The sequence below is a fragment of the Marmota flaviventris genome, chromosome X (assembly GCF_047511675.1).
Source record: "Marmota flaviventris isolate mMarFla1 chromosome X, mMarFla1.hap1, whole genome shotgun sequence".
Lineage (NCBI taxonomy): Eukaryota > Metazoa > Chordata > Mammalia > Rodentia > Sciuridae > Marmota > Marmota flaviventris.
The window spans coordinates 11,180,821-11,194,547 of NC_092518.1; the positions used below are offsets into that span (position 1 = coordinate 11,180,821).

The 13,727-nt window shown below is 39.4% G+C and overlaps 1 protein-coding gene and 1 non-coding gene across 7 annotated transcripts in view; one reads left to right on the forward strand and one right to left on the reverse strand.

Moving 5' to 3' along the window:
* The window catches only part of Ctps2 (CTP synthase 2), a 100,542-nt gene that overhangs the window by 79,972 nt on the left and 6,843 nt on the right, over positions 1-13,727 (reverse strand). For 4 of the 6 annotated variants that reach the window (XM_071606268.1, XM_071606266.1, XM_071606267.1 and 1 more), the window contains 4 exons: positions 13,015-13,219; positions 10,424-10,498; positions 7,528-7,698; positions 5,694-5,794 (listed from right to left, as the gene is read on the reverse strand). In XM_071606268.1, coding sequence (XP_071462369.1) covers positions 5,694-5,794; positions 7,528-7,698; positions 10,424-10,498; positions 13,015-13,180 — 513 coding nt within the window. In that variant the 5' untranslated portion in view covers positions 13,181-13,219. Of the gene's footprint in view, positions 1-5,693; positions 5,795-7,527; positions 7,699-10,423; positions 10,499-11,088; positions 11,125-13,014; positions 13,220-13,727 lie in introns of all 6 variants that reach the window. The other 2 variants (XM_071606270.1, XM_027927425.2) reach the window with 2 other exon arrangements.
* Positions 13,401-13,473, forward strand: Trnaa-ugc (transfer RNA alanine (anticodon UGC)). Its single transcript has one exon. It is a non-coding gene; the product is annotated as a tRNA-Ala (tRNA).

Below are 13,727 nucleotides of genomic sequence, written 5' to 3' on the forward strand. Positions count from 1 at the left end.
GATTCTCTGACCCGCAAAGCTATAAATATTTAGTATCATGTCCTTCACAGAAAAAGGTTGCAGACCTCCAATCTAAATGGTCTTCCAACTTCCACCCTGTCCCATCCTACAATGAAAGCATTTGTCTCACACCAGCAGAGTAACTATTTTTTTTTTAAATATTCTTTAGTTGTCAATGGACCTTTATTCCATTTATTTTTATGTGGTGCTGAGAATCGAACCTAGTACCTCACACATGCTAGGCAAGCACTCTACTACTAAGCCAAACCCCAGCCCCCAGAGAAACTTTTAAAAATTTAAAATATGGAGCTAGGAGTATAGCTCCACCATTAGAGTATATGCAAGGTCCTCGGTTCCATTCCCAGCACAGCAAAAAAAAAAAAAAACAGATTCAAAATGTCTCTCCTGAGCTTATTAGTACCTCAGCTCGCTGCTTCACTAAAAAATAAAATCTCAACTCCTGGGGCTGGGGTTGTGGCTCAGTGGTAGAGTGCTTGCCTAGCATGGGCAGTACCCGGGTTCAACCCTGAGCACCACATAAAAAGAAATGCATTGTGTTGTGTCCATCTACACCAAAAAATATTTAAAATCTCAACACCTCCAGGCCCTTCATGATCCGGCCCAAGTCTCTAATCTTACCTGTTCCCCTAGCCCTACTGTCTGCTCCAAAATGAGCCACACTCTTTCTGCCCTTAAGGTCCCCCAGTGTCCTTCTTCATCTACAGCTTGCTCTTTTTTTTTCTTCAGCCAGAAGAGAGATGCATCCCTCAGTAAAGCTGACCCTGAATACCCACCAAAAGCAACCTGCATCCCCACAAGGCCACATGCCTAGCACCCAGCATGGTGCACTGAGAGATTAGATTAGTGATTGAGATGTAACATAAATTCTAAGTAAGTGTTCTAGTGAACTGTTACCAAAACTACAACAGAATCAAACTAAGAAGTCTAAGACCACCCTGATGTGGAAGAGATTATTCCTTACTAACTTTAATTCAAATAACAAAACATAATTAAAATTCCAAATTCCTGAGTATGGAAAGAATAAGAATATATGGTCAGGTGCAATGGCACACACCTGTAATCCCAGCAACTCAGGAGGCTGAGACAGGAGGACCACAAGTTCAAAGCCAGCCTCAGCAACTTAGCAAGGCATTAAAGCAACTTAGCGACACCCTATCTCAGAATTAAAGAAAATAAAAATGGTTGGGGATTGGGCTGGGGTTGTGGCTCAGTGGTAGAGCACTTCCCTAGCACCTGTGAGGCACTGGGTTTGATCCTCAGCACCACATAAAAATAAATAATAAATAAATAAAATAAAGGTGTTACGTCCACCTACAACTAAAACAATATTTTAAAATTAAAAAAAAGGTTGAGGATGTAGCTCAATGGCAAAGCACCCCTGGATTAGATCCCCAGTATCAAACAAACAAAAAGGAATAGGAATATATGATATGACCTTTCTGTAAGAGAATCACACAATTATGAAACTCCAAGTAGCAAAAACATATCACATGCAGGCAAGAATTTGATGGGGATGGAGAGTGTAAGAGCTCACTCACTACAACACACCAGATTTTAATAAAAACGATATTTTTTGAGAAGAGGTCTGCACTTGAACTGAAACCATGTGCAGATATCTTGGGGGTTTTTTTCTTCTTCTTTCTTCTTTTTTTCTGAAGTGCTGGAGGAGGCACCCGGGACCTCACATATGCTAGGCAAGAATTCTATCACTAAGCTACACTCCCATCCCTTTTCTGATTGTTAGTGGGAGTACTCTAGGAGAGAGTACGAAGAGGCCAAAACTTTAAAACTTCAAACATTATCCACGCCTGCCCTCAAGTGGCCATTGCTGGTACAGCATTCTCTCCACCTACTGGGCAGTTCCCTTTCCTGTGCCTCTGGGTCAAGGTCACCACTGTTCAGAAACCTTCAGTTCCTCTTCTGCAGGGTTTCACTTTCCACAGTTTATTACCTCTAGTCAGCCACAGCTCAAAAATATTAAATGAAAAACTCCAGAAATAAACAGTTCGTAAGTTTAAATTTTTATTATAATATGTTGTTATAATTTTCTATTTATTATTAGTTATCACTCGACCTTTTACTGCATCTAATTTATACATTAAAACTTTATTATAGGGCTGATGCTGTGGCTCAGTGGTAGAGCAATTGCGTAGCATGTGTGAGGCACTCAATTCAATTCTCAGCACTGCATATAAATAAATGAATAAAATAAAGGTTCATCAACATCTAAAAAATTTTTTTAACTTTAAGTATATATGTGTAGGAAAATACATAGTACATACAGAGTTGATACTATCTGAGGTTTTACACATCCAAGCTAAGAATCTGCCACACATAAAGGGAGACTACTAGATTAAAAATTGTTTTGTTTTGTTTTTTTTTTTTTTTTTTGGTACTGGGGATTGAACCTAGGGGTGCTTCACCACTAAGCACAACCCCAGCCCTTTTTTTAATTTTTTCATTTTGAGGCAGGAACTCGCTAAGTTGCTTAGGATTTTACTAAATTGCTGAGGCTGGCCTCAAACTTGTGGTCCTCCTGTCTCATCCTACCAAGTTGCTGGGATTACAGGCATGCACCACCACACCCTGCTCTTAGATTAAAAACCAAAGCAGCAGCAAATTTATGGATGTTCAAGGTTGGTCTTCTCTTCATTGAAGAAGTCACATCCATCCTTGCATCCCTGGCAGCTGTCACCAGGCTAGTACATATTATGTGCTAAATGAATGGTTGCTAAACTGAAAAAGTAAATTCAAGGGCAGAATAAGAAAAAAATAAATAATAAAGAACCTAGAAATGAAAAAAAAAAAAAAAAAGGAATAATGTGCCAGGTACAGGCCTAAAAATGCTTGCTGCTTGTTGAGATGGAAACTTCAGTTTAATTTGAGATGTCCCTGAGGATTCTTTTGGGGTGGGTGCAGGGATGGGGTTTGTCTATATTGCCTAGGCTGGTCGCCAGCTACTGAGCTCAGACAACCCTCTGGCCTTAGCCTCCAGAGCAGCTGGGATTACAGGCACTTGCCACCACACCCAGCTTTGTCAGTAAGAATTCTTTCTTTTAATTTTTAATTTTTTTTTTATATTAGAGATTAAGCCCTGGGGAACTTAACCACTGAGCCACATCCCCAAGCCTTTTTAGTTTTTATTTTGAGACAGGGTCTAAGTTATTGAGGGCCTCACTAAATTGCTGAGGCTGGCCTTGAGCTTGCAATCCTCCTGCCTCAGCCTCCCAAAACACTGGGGTTACAGGCCTGCACCACTGCACCCAGCTGTCACTGAGAATTCTTTTTTTTTTTTTTTAATATTTATTTATTTATTTATTTTTAGTACTCGGCAGACACAACATCTTTGTTGGTATGTGGTGCTGAGGATCGAACCCGGGCCACACACGTGCCAGGCGAGCGCGCTACCACTTGAGCCACATCCCCAGCCCCCAAGAATTCTTAATTCTATTATGCAAGTGGAAATGTCAACAATTAAAAGTCTAAATCTACAGTATACTTCTTTATAAAAAGATGACAAAAAGAGTGAGGTACACTGGCCCCAGAATGAAACATAAAAGTTTAGTTCAAAGAAGATTCTCAAAAACAATAGCCAGGGGTTCGGGCTATTGTTTGTTCATGCTATTGTTTGTTATTCATTGATAGCATGCTTGCCTAACATTCACAAGGCTCTGGGTTTATCCCCAGTACTGCAAAATAAATAATATAAAATTAGAAAGGAAGAATTTTATCTTTCCTCAGGGAAAATTAGGAAGAAAGAAATACCCAATGAGAGAAAATTTTGTGTAACACTCTACATTATGTATTCATATTATATTGATCAGTCATATTATTACAATAGTATAATATATAGATAATATATGACATAGTACATTCATTTATACTAAGTATCAGCTGTACTACTAACAGCGGATCTTCTACATAGCGTATTATCAATCTGCAAAGGCTTATAATAACGATAATAACAGCCAATATATTCATATATATATTTTGTTTCTGAGATGGTATCTCACAATGTTGCTGAGGCTCACCTTGAACTCACAAGCCTGCCTCAGATCTCAGGTAGCTGAGATTATAAGCATGCGCCCAGCTGGCTAGAATATTTTGTGTCTGTGTTTGTGTGTGTGTGTGCATATGTTACTAGGGATTGAAACCAGGAGTGTTCTACCACTGAGCTACATCCCCAGTCCTTTTTTTATTTTTCATTTTGAAACAGGGTCTTGCAAAGTTGTCCAGGCTGGCCTCAAGCTTGTAATCCTCCTGCCTCAGCCTCCTGAATAGCTAGGATTATAGGTATGTACCATTGCACCTGGCCTGGTTAATGTGTGTTTACTGAGCACTTCCTAAATGCCAGATAAGGCCAAGTGCTTTATACTATTGCATTTAATCTTCAACAATCCTTTCATTATCACCTTGCTATTACAGTATTACATATTATCATATTATTATCAATGAGTACTTTTGAGTAATAAGTAATGTGCTAAAAATTATATAGGCATCCTAATACTAGCTAATAATTTTGAGCACTTCCTATATCTCTGACACCATTCTAAGCACTAGGTATAGTGACTTAATTATGAAAACAATAAGTGTTATTTTTATTATTATGCCCATTTAGGAAATGAGTGAACTGAGACATAGAGAAGTTAAGCGAACTTGTCCAAGATCACACAGCTGGCAAAAGACCCACCTGGGCTAACCCAAGTAGTCCAGCACCAGACTCTCAACCACTAGAATATATCACCTGGGGCTGGTGTGGTGGTGCACACATGTAAACCCAGTGACTCAGGAGGCTGAAGCAAGAAGATCACAAGTTTGAGGCCAGCCTCAGCAAATTAGCAAGACTCTAAGCAACTTAGTGAGACTGTCTCAAAATAAAAACTAAAAAGGGCTGGGATGTGGCTCAATGGTAAAGCACCCCTGGGTTCAATCCCCAGCACCAAAAAACGTCACTTGGGGGGGTAGGGGGGTCACAGCAGAAATTTGAACCTGAGCAGTCTGACTCTAGGAACAATACTATCCAACATTCTATTCCCATGCCTGATAATTAGATTAACTGACATTTAGATGAGATGGACATAAATGTAATTCTCACTCTGCACATGAAGAGGAGGGGAAGAAGGTGAAAGCCATGCCAAGTGCCCAATTCAGATACTACTTTCTTTCTTCTACCTCCCTTTCTTTTTTTATCAGTTGATACTTACTTCTCACCTCTACGGTCTAGCTTGCCTAATTCAGTCGACTTCCAAAGCACTTTACAAATAATATTATTTTTATTTTTATTTACAAATAATATTATTTTTTTCAAATAATATGTACTAGGATACATTCTGTTGTGCATGGAACAGGCTGTCTGCAAGCTCCTCAAGGACAGAGACTGTGCCCATTCCAGGCCCTGGCCCTAACACTGACTTGATCAGTTAAAGATCTGTCTCTACATGCAGATCACTGCACACCCACCACAGGAATGCATGCCATTGTTTGTCTAATGACAATCTTGTGCACTGACTTGTGACCACAAGGGCAGGGACCCTCTATGTTGTTCCTCCCTACCTCCTGGCCTAGTGTTCAGCACCCAGGAAGCCACCTGTACACATATGTTGAATGAACAAAGATCAGATGCTTAAAGACCCAGCAGGGTGTAAGTTTATAAAGAAAAGTTCCATGCTTACCTCAATAACGCATATTTGGGGCTCTTCCTTATTACCATCCACAGGCACCTTGGCTTGGTTCATAACCCATTCTTGGATAGCATCAGTAATGTGGGGGACAACTGCAAAAAGAAGTAATAACAGCTTATTTCACACTCAAGAGAAAGGGAAGTACTTTAGAACTCTCAGGTGATCTGAAAGTCACCTGTCAAATTAGACAAGCTGCAGGTCTCATGCTTCCTTTACTGAAATGAGCAGGTACTGATGTAATTTAGGTTGAGTCACCTAAATGTTAGGCCTTTTCTTTTGAAACTGACCAGTCACAAAAGAACAAGACACAGAAAGTACAAGTGGCATCTGTGATGAAAACACCTATAATGCCTACTAAGAACCATGCAAGGAGGGATGCCAAGCAAGCTGAACGCTATACTCCACTGGGAAGGACACCCAGCTGGGGCACCAGGGGAGGCCACCAAGGTCCACTTCAAGAGCATGAGGGAAGCCTACCCACTGACCAGGAACCCCTGCAGGGGTGAAGAGGCCCATGACTGTTAATGTCAGAGGAAGAGGTCAAAGGGTGCATGTTCACCTACACTTAAAAACCAGGGGTCCCATAGGAGGTGAAAGGCCTAAAGTTGCTGGTCTCAGCTTTGAAGAAACAAAAAGGTGACATGTGCACAGGTTCACAGAGACTCAACCTCCTAACTTGATGCAGGAAGTAGAAACGATGGAATCTGGGAGGCTGAAATGAAGGAACAAGGAGTTCCAACTAGCCCTTAGGCTACACTGAATGAGAAAGTTGCCTGATTGGTGAACTCGGAACCATCCACTGCACACTGCAGTGGGCCTCCACCTGGGGGCTAAGGAGTCAGAGCTCACAGGGCCCAAGTTAGGAGCCTTGCTCTCTCCCATCTTTGGGATGTGGCAAGTGTGAGGCAGCAACTCCACCTCCAATGGATCTTCCCAAGACCGTCACTTGGGGAAAAAAAAAAAAAAATCACCTCAGAAGCACAATTTAGCTGAGGTCTAAGCACACTGCCCTGTTTCACAGCTGATCTTCTGATCTCCAACTGTCTACTGCTCAACTGGCTCCAACTTGAAGATGATTTAAAGGGGATGGGAATTTTCACCTCCATAGGAAAATAAGGATACAAAACTCCAGAGGGGAGCTGGGGCTGTGGCTCAGTGATAGAGCGCTTGCCTAGCACATGTGAGGCACTGGGTTCGATTCTCCGCACTGCATATAAATAAGTAAATAAAGATTAAAAAAAAAAAAAAAACTCTAGACGGTACCAAAAGAGTTCCTTCTAAGACAAAATAGAATCATCCCACCCAGGAAAAAGGTTAGTAGAAAAAAAATGTCAGGAATCTGCAGATGGTGCTGCCTGACACTCCAGTTCAATCCTTCTATCCCTCCCCAGTGCTACTCCTCTTCAAACAGGCGTGATCACCACCCATGCAAATTATAAGAAAAATGAAGAAGAATATATTAAATACAGATACATTAAATAAAAGACAAAAATAAGCTTTCCAATTAAAAAATAATTAAATGGTTCTCTGTAGATTTTCTGAACCAAAGCTGAAAGAGAGGGAAGAAGGGATGGGCTAAGGGGAACAATGACATTATTTTTGAAAAAAGAAGAAAGAGGAGGAGGAGGAGAAAAGAAACACTGATGAAAATAAAATCAGTAACATGGGGGGAGGGGTAAACTACATTTTTATGGAAAAGGAAAAAAAAATAGAGACTTCAAAAGGATTTGAATTTATGGAGCTTGGGGCCCAAGACATTTTTGCTCTATTTTTGAGCAGCCTGCTGGTTCTTGACACACAGGGTTCCATATTGTGTATGGAATACCTTGAACTGTTCTCCCCAAGTAATCACCACGCCTCTCTTTATTGATCACATGCTGATATATCTTCCCGGTGGTGATGTTGTTGTCTTTATAAAGGTTAATATCCAAGAATCTTTCATAATTTCCAAGATCTAAATCAACTTCTCCACCATCATTTAAGACAAATACTTCACCTAGGATAAAAGGCAATGTAGAAATTGATTACTTTTCCAAGATGGACACATTTTTATTAAAAAGCTGGTAAAAACTGTATTTATTAGCCGTATTCTACTACCATATTCTTATTTTGATGGGGAAATTTAAAATTTCAATTATATCTATGAAAATGCATTAGAAAAATTCTGGTATTCTATCATAGTATCTTTTTAGTCGCACTGAAATTCTGTCTTCGAGATTTAGCTTTTCCAAACTCCTCAGGTACCACTTGAAAAGAGAATTTTAAAACAGCAATTTTGAAAACAAATAGCAATTTACTTCAAGGCAACCATATCCTGGTCTCTGGAATTGGCATAAGGATATTCTCCTTGATTGTCATCTGGTTAAAGCCACTATTAGATGGTAGACAACAAACTCACAAAGGTCCATGGCTAGCCCATGGGAAAACTTTGTGAAATTAGGAAAAAGACCAGTGTGTGTACAATAAGCCACCTGCACAACAGCATTGTGACAAAGAATCTAGATATGGACTTTGTCACACTGCCTTTACTACTGGGTAGTCTCTGGATCTCCACTGTCACTTGAGGGTACTAATTGGGAGTTAGATGTTCTAAAGCCATCTTGTAAGAACTGAACCTCTCCCTAATCAAGAAACTCTCCTTTACTCCTACTGCTAGATGCTCACAACAAAAAATGAAGGCTGCCTAGTTTAGGAACCTAATCAAAAACTTCATTTACATCTTCATAAAATACATAAGTGTGACTGGGAAGATGAACTTAAGGATCAAAGAACACAACATGAAATTTAAATATTTTTATATTTTCCAAATTCCAGTTCAAATTCAAATTCTACTCTCTCATATTCATCAGGAATCACCAATCGATGGAAAAGTATTCCCCCTTTGATCTGTGTTCTTAACTTCCAACACATTCTTTGGGGGATGGGGGTGGGAGTGCACAACCTCTGAAATTTCTTCAATTACTTCACGTTAAATCCAGGTTGGCAAAACTCCATGTATATGTCAAAGTCTCAAATGTCCAAATTACCAAATGTTAAAAATATGCACATATTATATTCTTAGAAAAGAAAAATGAACTATAAAAACAGTTTTTTAGATATGTCATATAATAAAATTCCAGTAGATTTTATCTTGACAAAGACACTGAAGTTAATTTGGAAGAAAAATAGGTGAGATTACCAAAACCAAAAAAAAAATGAATATACCCTGTAAAGAATCCTAGTGAGGATGGACAAAGTGGCACACACCTGTAATCCCAGCAGCTCAGGAAGCTGAGGCAGGAGGATGGAAAATTCGAGGCCAACTTGGGCATTTAGCAAAATCCTGTCTCAAAATTAAAAATAAGCACCAGGCATGGTGATTCACTCCTATAATCCTAGCAACTTGGGAGGTTGAGGCAAGAGGATCCCAAATTCAAAGCCAGCCTTCAGCAACTTAGCAAGACGCTTTTTCTTTTTTATTTATTTATTTATTTACTTATTTTTTACATTAATCTACTCACACAGTCATGGCAGCAAGACCCTTTTTCTAAATAAAAATTAAAAAGGGTCGTTGGGCTGGGGTTGTAGTTCAGTGGTAGATCACTTGCCTAGCATGTGTGAGGCACTGTGTTCAATCCTCAGCATCACAAAAAAATAAATAAATAAATAAAATAAAGAATGTTTGAAGTATGATATTCCCTTAAAAATGCCCCCCCCTTGGGGAATTGTTGCTCAGTGATTGGGCACCCCTGGGTTCCATCCCCAGTATCCAAAAAAAGAAAGAAAAAGAAAACAAGTAACCTCCAAGTCTCCCAACTTAGAAAACATATTTATTTCTCCCTCATGAGGGACTGTGGGTTAGTTGAGAGTCTATTCTTTATGTCTCCTCTTTCCAAGACCCCTGATGAATAAGAAATTCCTATACAGAGCAAGCTGTTCTCATGGCAGATGGCAGAAGCACAAGAGAAACTGAACCAAATCGTGCATCTGCATTTAACATTTCTCCTTCGACAAGGCATGTCACATTTGCTAATGTCTCAAAGGGCAAAATAAATCACATTGCCAAAGAGAATGACCAATCTCTTCCATTAGCCTAGGACTAAGGGAGTTTCAGTTTTAAAGCCTGGAAGGTTCCAAACAAAACAGGAGAAGCTAGCCACCCCAAGTGGCCAAAGTCTAACGTCTAGAGGTGGGGAACATACTCCACAGAAGGATGTTGGGTGATCTATTCAAACAAAAATACAATCTCTAGACTTGAGTAAGTCATTCAGAAGATCAAAATCAAAGAAATCTAAATTAAAACAACAAAATATTTTTTGTTTGTTTTACTGTCAGGTTAATAAAGTTTAAAAATAATATTCAGCAAGGAGATAAGGAAATTGACATTGTTTCACGTATGGTGCAGATTCACAGTCCTCATCAGAAAATCCTTGGGAACAAGATGGATGTTGGAATTTGAACTTTTTGGGATTATAGAATGTAATATAGAACATGTCCCATATATCAGAAAATACTCCATAGTTGCTGAATGTGGTGGCACATGCCTGAAATCCCAGCAACTCAGGAGGCTGAGACAGGAGAATTGCAAGTTCAAACCCAGCCTCAGCAACTTAGCAAGGTCTTCAGCAATTTAGTGAGACCCTGTCTCAAAATAAAAAAGTAAAAAGGGCCAGAGATTTGGCTCAGTGGTCAAGGGCCCCTGGATTCAATCCCTAGTACCAAAAAGAAAGAAAGAAAAATACCCAATGGGCTATGGGTGTAGCTCAGTGGTACAGTGCTTGCCTCCATGCTCAAGGCCCTGAGTTCCATCCCAGGCACTGCCAAAAAAGAAAGAAAGAAAGAAAAAATAATAATACCCCCATAATCAAATACATTACAAATGAAATAAAGTGAAATAAAATCTATAAGGCTGGTAATATAGCTCAGTTGTTAGAGTGCTTGCCTCGATTGCAACAAGGCCCTGGGTTTGAACCCCAGCACCACAAAAAAAAAAAAAGAAAAAAATCTATAGCCACAAACTATTTGTTTTCAGAAATTTTGACTGCCAGGCATGGTAGTGCATACCTATAATCCCAGCCACTCTAGAGGCTGAGGCAGGAGAATCACAAGTTCAAAGCCAGCCTCAGCAACTTAGCAAGGCACTAAGAAACTCAGCAAGACCCTGTCTCTAAATAAAACACAAAAAAAGGGCTGGGGATATGGCTCAGTGGTTGAATGCTCTGGGTTTAATCCCTGGTATTAAAAAAAAAAAAAAAAACCCACTACAAATAGCCATAAAATTACAAAGTATTTTAAATTTTCAGAACTTTTCAGACTTCAGAGTTGAAGACAAGGGATAGTGAACCTAAAAACCTTTAGCAATATACATTCTGTGGGCTGGGGCTGTAACTCAGTGATGGAGACTTGCCTAGCATGCACGAGGCCCTGGGTTCCATCCCCTGCACTGGAAAAAAGAACAAAATATGCATTATGTATTAAAAGACTGAAAAACATCCTTACTTTTCAAATCAGAACTTTATGCACCTAGAAATGCATGCTTAAAAAATTAAATCTTATAGATTTCTAGCATGGTGTTGTTTACAATGTCAATGAATTAGAAATCATTTTCTGTTATTATATAGGTTCTGTGCAGTGTAGAATATATAAATATGTCCATAGTATATTAAATTTTAAAAATTAGATTAAAAAGTATTGCGGCTGGGCACAGTAGCCCACACCTTTAATCCCAGCTACTAGAAAGGCCAAGGTAGGAAGAACACAAGCTCAAAGTTAGTCTAAGCAATTTAGCAAGACCCTGTCTCAAAGTAAAATAAAAAGGGCTGGGGATGTAGCCCAGTGGTAGAACACTGCCTAGCATGCATGAGGCCTGGATTCAATCCCCAGTACCACAAGAAAAAGAAAAAAAAGACACAAAAAAGATATTATAACTGTAAAATTCAACTAAATTCAAAGTTTAAATGAAAGTTCAAAACCAAGTAAAATTAGCTGGGCGTGGTGGTGCACTTGTAGCCCCAGCTATTTAGGAAGCTGAGGCAGGAAGATTGCTTCAACCCAGGAGTTCAAGACCAACCTGGACAACATAACAAGACCCTGTCTCCGCCCCCACCCCACCCCCAAAAAAGCAAAACTAACGCACAGTGTCAGAAGACATGATAGCAGTTTTCTTGGGAGTTTGGGATTGAGAACAAAGGACACAAACAGGATTTCTGTTCCTTGATCAGAGGCTGGTTATATAATAGGTTCATTTAGTGAATATTCATCAAATCAGGACTTATGATTATGCACTTTTCTGCTTGTATGTAAAAAAACGTTTTTTAAAAAATGTTTTCTCGGGCTGGGGATATAGCCCAGTTGGTAGAGTGCCTGAGTAACATTCACAAGGCCCTGGGTTCAGTCCCCAGCACCACCTAAAAAAAAAAAATGTTTTCTCTCATATGCAGAAACTAGAGCAAAATAAGGGGTAAAAGGCGGGGCACCCCATGAAGACAGAAGGGAGATCAGTGGAATAAAGGAATAAAGGAGATCAGTAGAATAAAGACAGGTGTGGTGGCAAGGCAGGAGGACTGCGAGTTCAAAGCCAGCAGAAAGCAAGGTGCTAAGCAATTCATTGAGACCCTGACCCCTGTCTCTAAATAAAATACAAAATAGAGGGGCTGGGGATATAGCTCAGTTGGTAGAATGCTTGCCTCGCATGCACAAGGCCCTGGGTTCAATCCCTAGCACCACCAAAAAAAAAAAAAAAATACAAAATAGGGCTGGGGCTCAGTGGTCAAGTGCCCCTGAGTTCAATCCCAGTGCCAAAATAAATAAATAGATAAATATAAGGAATACCAGTACAGCAGAGGAAGAGAAGGAGGGGAGGGAGAGATGGTGGGGACTGAAATGGAACAAATTATATTCCATGCATGTATGATTATGTCAAAATGAACTCAAATATTATGTATAACTATAATGCACTAATGAAAACATGAAAAAAAAACTATGTAAAGGCTCATGCCTTTTTTGGTAATTAATATATACATCAAAATGTCAACATTAATAATAGTTACCCCAAGCAGTGGGAAATGTTAACAGAAATATATAACCTTTACGATAAAATAAAACAAAACATAATCCATAGCAGAAGACACAATGTTCTAAAAGGGTTGGCTAACTTGGAATGTTATCAGTAATCTGAAATACTATCAATGACCATAAGCACATCGACACATTCCTAAGGCCTGACCCAGCAAGCCTACTTCTGGAACTCTGTCCTAAAGAAACAGATCAAAATACAAGAAAGAAATGCAGTTTAGTGCAGTGCTTTATAAAGAAGGAAATGATCCTTTCATACCGTGTTCGTAAGGTGAAAAAGTCCCGGCATCAATGTTAATATAGGGGTCGATTTTGATGGCAGTAACTCGGAGTCCACATGATTTGAGAATCGTCCCAATGCTGCTGGCAATGATTCCTTTACCAATGCCGGAGATGACCCCACCAGTAACCAGGATATACTTCATTGGTGAAAGAGTGGCTGGTTGCCAGCACCCAGGTATAATCTGACAGGCAATAAAATTAATAGTCAAGGAAGAGAAACATTTTCTCAAAGCATCAAAGTGCATTAAACTAGAATTTCAAAAGCACATAGCATTGCATTTTTCTACTTGAACTAAATACCCGAAACTTTTGTGTAATCTAGTGGGCTTTTAATTGTTGTCACTATACAGAAAGCTGAGGACTGGGGATATAGCTCAGTTGGTAGAGTGCTTGCCTTGCATGCACAAAGCCCTGGGTTCAATTCCCAGTATCACCTAAAAATTTAAAAAAATAATAAGTCAGAAAGCAAAGTGGCTGGCTCTGTACCTTGGCCAAATGTATCACAAGAAATCAAATTTCCCTGGGAATCAGAGGCATAGTAAAATGTTTACAAGTTCAGACTCTAAAGTCAGACAGATGTATACAACCTACACGTAGGCAAGTATTTGTCCTTTCCATGCCTGCTTCTTTTAAAAAAAAAAAAATTAGTTGTATATGGACACAATATATTTTTATGTGGTGCTGAGGACC